Source organism: Oncorhynchus gorbuscha, unplaced genomic scaffold (assembly GCF_021184085.1).
Source record: "Oncorhynchus gorbuscha isolate QuinsamMale2020 ecotype Even-year unplaced genomic scaffold, OgorEven_v1.0 Un_scaffold_1429, whole genome shotgun sequence".
NCBI classification, from domain to species: domain Eukaryota; kingdom Metazoa; phylum Chordata; class Actinopteri; order Salmoniformes; family Salmonidae; genus Oncorhynchus; species Oncorhynchus gorbuscha.
This window is the reverse complement of record NW_025746211.1, coordinates 3283-8957: the sequence shown is the minus strand read 5'-3', so window position 1 is coordinate 8957 and position 5675 is coordinate 3283. Positions and strand designations below refer to the sequence as shown.

At 48.5% G+C, this 5675-nt stretch overlaps 1 protein-coding gene across 2 annotated transcripts; it reads right to left on the bottom strand.

The window, feature by feature from the left end:
- Window positions 1–2728: 2728 nt before the first annotated feature.
- On the bottom strand, window positions 2729–5071 carry LOC124022796 (inositol 1,4,5-trisphosphate receptor-interacting protein-like 2). 2 transcript variants are annotated; one of them, XM_046337479.1, is made up of 4 exons: window positions 4952–5071; window positions 4183–4445; window positions 2973–3349; window positions 2729–2921 (listed from the first exon to the last, which is right to left on the bottom strand). In XM_046337479.1, the coding sequence occupies exons 1-3, from the start codon at window positions 5043–5045 to the stop codon at window positions 2987–2989; spliced, it is 720 nt and encodes a 239-aa protein (XP_046193435.1). In that variant the 5' UTR covers window positions 5046–5071; the 3' UTR covers window positions 2729–2921; window positions 2973–2986. The 2 variants fall into 2 exon arrangements, with proteins under 2 accessions (XP_046193435.1, XP_046193434.1); XM_046337478.1 differs by lacking the exon at window positions 2729–2921 and having other exon boundaries at window positions 2928–3349.
- Window positions 5072–5675: the final 604 nt, after the last annotated feature.

Sequence of the window (5675 nt, the reverse complement as noted above, 5' to 3'; positions counted from 1 at the left end):
TGTACCCTGCCTATTACACTGTCTGTCTCTGAACTGGGAGTGTACCCTGCCTATTACACTGTCTGTCTCTGAACTGGGAGTGTACCCTGCCTATTACACTGTCTGTCTCTGAACTGGGAGTGTACCCTGCCTATTACACTGTCTGTCTCTGAACTGGGAGTGTACCCTGCCTATTACACTGTCTGTCTCTGAACTGGGAGTGTACCCTGCCTATTACACTGTCTGTCTCTGAACTGGGAGTGTACCCTGCCTATTACACTGTCTGTCTCTGAACTGGGAGTGTACCCTGCCTATTACACTGTCTGTCTCTGAACTGGGAGTGTACCCTGCCTATTACACTGTCTGTCTCTGAACTGGGAGTGTACCCTGCCTATTACACTGTCTGTCTCTGAACTGGGAGTGTACCCTGCCTATTACACTGTCTGTCTCTGAACTGGGAGTGTACCCTGCCTATTACACTGTCTGTCTCTGAACTGGGAGTGTACCCTGCCTATTACACTGTCTGTCTCTGAACTGGGAGTGTACCCTGCCTATTACACTGTCTGTCTCTGAACTGGGAGTGTACCCTGCCTATTACACTGTCTGTCTCTGAACTGGGAGTGTACCCTGCCTATTACACTGTCTGTCTCTGAACTGGGAGTGTACCCTGCCTATTACACTGTCTGTCTCTGAACTGGGAGTGTACCCTGCCTATTACACTGTCTGTCTCTGAACTCTGTCTCTGAACTGGGAGTGTACCCTGCCTATTACACTGTCTGTCTCTGAACTGGGAGTGTACCCTGAACACTGTCTGTCTCTGAACTGGGAGTGTACCCTGCCTATTACACTGTCTGTCTCTGAACTGGGAGTGTACCCTGCCTATTACACTGTCTGTCTCTGAACTGGGAGTGTACCCTGCCTATTACACTGTCTGTCTCTGAACTGGGAGTGTACCCTGCCTATTACACTGTCTGTCTCTGAACTGGGAGTGTACCCTGCCTATTACACTGTCTGTCTCTGAACTGGGAGTGTACCCTGCCTATTACACTGTCTGTCTCTGAACTGGGAGTGTACCCTGCCTATTACACTGTCTGTCTCTGAACTGGGAGTGTACCCTGCCTATTACACTGTCTGTCTCTGAACTGGGAGTGTAACCCTGCCTATTACACTTCTGTCTCTGAACTGTCTATTACACTGTCTCTGAACTGGGAGTGTACCCTGCCTATTACACTGTCTGTCTCTGAACTGGGAGTGTACCCTGCCTATTACACTGTCTGTCTCTGAACTGGGAGTGTACCCTGCCTATTACACTGTCTGTCTCTGAACTGGGAGTGTACTCCTATTACACTGTCTGTCTCTGAACTGGGAGTGTACCCTGCCTATTACACTGTCTGTCTCTGAACTGGGAGTGTACCCTGCCTATTACACTGTCTGTCTCTGAACTGGGAGTGTACCCTGCCTATTACACTGTCTGTCTCTGAACTGGGGAGTGTACCCTGCCTATTACACTGTCTGTCTCTGAACTGGGAGTGTACCCTGCCTATTACACTGTCTGTCTCTGAACTGGGAGTGTACCCTGCCTATTACACTGTCTGTCTCTGAACTGGGAGTGTACCCTGCCTATTACACTGTCTGTCTCTGAACTGGGAGTGTACCCTGCCTATTACACTGTCTGTCTCTGAACTGGGAGTGTACCCTGCCTATTACACTGTCTGTCTCTGAACTGGGAGTGTACATACAATTACACTGTCTGTCTCTGAACTGGGAGTGTACCCTGCCTATTACACTGTCTGATAATACATACAGCACAGAACACAGAACTGCATCCCAAAAAAGCACCCTATTGCCTAGTGCACTACTTTGGACCAGAGTTCTATGGGAAAGTGACTAAATACAGAATAGGCTGCCAATAGACAGAAGCAGACATACAATCACTCTGGTTTTGAATGAAACCTCATTCATTAGGTACCTGGGGAAAAATTACACATGTATTCATTACAAATTCATAAATGACAAAATTCATAAATGACAAAATTCATAAATTACAAAATTCATAAATTACAAAATTCACACATTCCCTATGATTTCCATTCGTGACTGGTTAAGAGGGATGACTCAGAGAACGTCCCATCACTGTTATAGGCTTTCGTTTTATTCTAGACCAGTAGCTCCTGTACAACCATTGGATGTGCAAGTAGCCTGGTCTATCATCCATCCTGTCTGTCAAGTAGCCTGGTCTATCATCCATCCCGTCTGTCAAGTAGCCTGGTGTATCAATCATCCCGTCTGTCAAGTAGCCTGGTGTATCAATCCATCCCGTCTGTCAAGTAGCCTGGTCTATCATCCATCCCGTCTGTCTAGTAGCCTGGTCTATCATCCATCCCGTCTGTCAAGTAGCCTGATGTATCATCCATCCCGTCTGTCAAGTAGCCTGGTCTATCATCCATCCCGTCTGTCAAGTAGCCTGATATATCATCCATCCCGTCTGTCAAGTAGCCTGGTCTATCATCCATCCCGTCTGTCTAGTAGCCTGGTCTATCATCCATCCTGTCTGTCAAGTAGCCTGGTATATCATCCATCCCGTCTGTCTATGTATCTGTCTGTACTATCATCCATCCCGTTGTTGGAGGATACGAGCCTGAACCTCCATGTATCTGTCTGTTTGACTCGTTGTTGGAGGATCATCCAACCCTATGTATCTGTCTGTTTGACTCGTTGTTGGAGGATACGAGCTGAACCTCCATGTATCTGTCTGTTTGACTCGTTGTTGGAGGATACGAGCTGTGAACCTCTATGTATCTGTCTGTTTGACTCGTTGTTGGAGGATACGAGCTGTGAACCTCTATGTATCTGTCTGTTTGACTCGTTGTTGGAGGATACGAGCTGTGAACCTCTATGTATCTGTCTGTTTGACTCGTTGTTGGAGGATACGAGCTGTGAACCTCCATGTATCTGTCTGTTTGACTCGTTGTTGGAGGATACGAGCTGTGAACCTCCGTTAAGTGTGTTATTCTCCAGGTTGCAGATGCTGGCAGTTTATATTGCCTGTCCTGCCCAGCCCCAAGCTACTCCTCTGGGGTCGGCCCAACCTGATCAGCCGGTGGAGATGGCTCCAGGCATACGCCAACCGGCCAGACACTAGGTCCAACGAGGCCGGGTCCACACCTGCCCAGAGGTTCCCCGTCGAACCCCCCTCCACTGGAGCTCCCACCGCCTCCTTGACCAACTTAGGTAGAGCCACAGAGTCAGGTAAGATGGAGCTGCTGTCGCTCCCCAGGAAGAGGTGATCCAGAGCCCGGTTCTGGAGGCTCTCCCTCAGGCTGCGGACCAGCTCCTCCATCCTGGCCACCAGGTGGCGATCCTCCCAGGCCTGAAACAGAAAGACAAGTAGACGGTCAGTAAGATGCAAAAAACCTTAGTAACCTATTTACAAATTATTCCAAACATACGTGTACATATGATAGAGCAGATCAGCTCTATAGAGGACAATAAATCAGGGTGGATAACGGGCCTCCAATCAAATCAAAGTTTACTGTCATGTGAAGGGATTGGGCAAAAATTACAAATTACAATTACAAAATACCCTAAAGACTAATGTATCAAAATAAATTACAAAAATATGCTTGCAAAGTATGCAGTGAACTAAGGCCCACAGTGCTCCTTAATAAAGGTAGGGTGTAACCTGTAGTACCTATTAAAGGTAAGGTGTAACCTGTAATACCTATTAAAGGTAGGGTGTAACCTGTAATACCTATTAAAGGTAGGGTGTAACCTGTAATACCTATTAAAGGTAGGGTGTAACCTGTAGTACCTATTAAAGGTAGGGTGTAACCTGTAGTATCTATTAAAGGTAGGGTGTAACCTGTAGTACCTATTAAAGGTAGGGTGTTTCTGTAGTATCTGTAGTACCTAACCTAAAAGGTAGGGTGTTTCCTGTAGTACCTAAAAGGTAGGGTGTAACCTGTAGTACCTATTAAAGGCCTGGTGTAACCTGTAGTACCTATTAAAGGTAGGGTGTAACCTGTAGTACCTATTAAAGGTAGGTGTAACCTGTAGTACCTATTAAAGGTAGGTGTAACCTGTAGTACCTATTAAAGGTAAGGTGTAACCTGTAGTACCTATTAAAGGCATGGTGTAACCTGTAGTACCTATTAAAGGTAAGGTGTAACCTGTAGTACCTATTAAAGGCATGGTGTTTCCTACCTCTGCAGGAGAGCTGAGTAGCAGACGCAGCCAGGCCGTCTTCAGCGTGTAGGAGGAGAGGACTGACCTCCAGAGCGCCCCCCGGTGGCTGTCCAGCGCCTGGCCACCCAGGTCACGCAGAGCCTTGGTCAGCTGGAGCACCTTGAGGTGGCAGGAGGGCTGTGGTGAGCGGCCACGGAGCCAGCCCAGCAGACGCTGCTCCTGGCGGGGGAAGAACAAAGTCCACAGGTCCCTCTCATCGCTCTGCTGGTTCTGGTGCTGGTCTGGAATGAATGATGGATGGAGAATGGATGAGAATGAAATGGATGAGAATGAATGGATGGATGGATGAATGGATGGATGGATGGATGGATGGATGGATGGATGGATGGATGGATGGATGGATGGATGGATGGATGGATGAATGGATGGATGGATGGATGGATGGATGGATGGATGGATGGATGGATGGATGGATGGATGGATGGATGGATGGATGGATGGATGGATGGATGGATGGATGGATGGATGGATGGATGGATGGATGGATGGATGGATGGATGGATGGATGGATGGATGAAGGACAGAAGGAAGTAAAGAAAGAAGAAAAGTAGTAAGGAAGGAAGTAGGGAAGGAAAGAAGGAGACAGGGAATTAATGATTTAGTGAATTAAATAATGAATGAATAATGAAGTAATGCTGAAATAAAGGAGAGTAATGAAGAAAGAGTAATACACTTTATTGAATGTGTAAATTATATAATATATTTAGCCCTGATCACCTGAACACACCTGTATTTGACATCGCCACTGAGGCCGTCGTTTCCATGGGAACCAGGTAGACCCCGTCTCCGAGGGGGATGGCAGGGAGGAGCCGTATTGCCATGGAGATGTGACAGCAGACGTAGTCGGAACGCGTGTGAGGCGGAGCTGCACACGGTCGTCGGCGAGTGCCAGACTCAGCGTACAGCGTTGCTCGAAAGGGTAGCGCACGGTTGCTAGGCAACGCTGGACCGCTGGGTAAAACCAACGGAGGACAGAGTCCGGGGTCAGGCGATAGACTCCGCCCCCTCCTCCTCCTCCTCCTGACACTGCCGTGACCCCTGACAATGACCTTGATGACCTTTCGGGCGACCCCCGAGAAGGGTGCATTCGTAAAAATGTGTCAGTGAAGTTGCGGTGTTTTCGTAGCCAGTCCCCACGGCGAGGAGTCTCTAGACTGCACCGCGGCACGCCGCTCCACCCACTGTCCTCTGAGCTTTCCCCTTTCATCTCTTCCTTCACCTCGTCCTTCAAGACTTCCTTCCCTTCTTCTTGGACCTCTGTCTGCTCCTCCACCTTGCTGTCGTCCTTCAAGACTTCCTTCACTTTATTGCTTCTTACCCTCATCATGTTCCCCTTCCCCGACCTCCTCCCTTTCTCTTTAACCTCCCCCCTCACATCCTCCTTGCCCTCCCCCTTCTCCGACCTCCTCCCTTTCTCTTTAACCTCCCCCTCTGCTCCTCACATCCTCCTT

Excerpts from the sequence above, each read along its gene's own strand:
- LOC124022796 (XM_046337479.1), bottom strand. The coding sequence starts at position 5,045 with ATGGCAATACGGCTCCTCCCTGCCATCCCCCTCGGAGACGGGGTCTAC. Across the intron at positions 4,446-4,951 it reads AGTGGCGATGTCAAATACAG|ACCAGCACCAGAACCAGCAG; the intron begins GTGTGTTCAGGT and ends CATTCATTCCAG. Across the intron at positions 3,350-4,182 it reads TACTCAGCTCTCCTGCAGAG|GCCTGGGAGGATCGCCACCT; the intron begins GTAGGAAACACC and ends TTTCTGTTTCAG.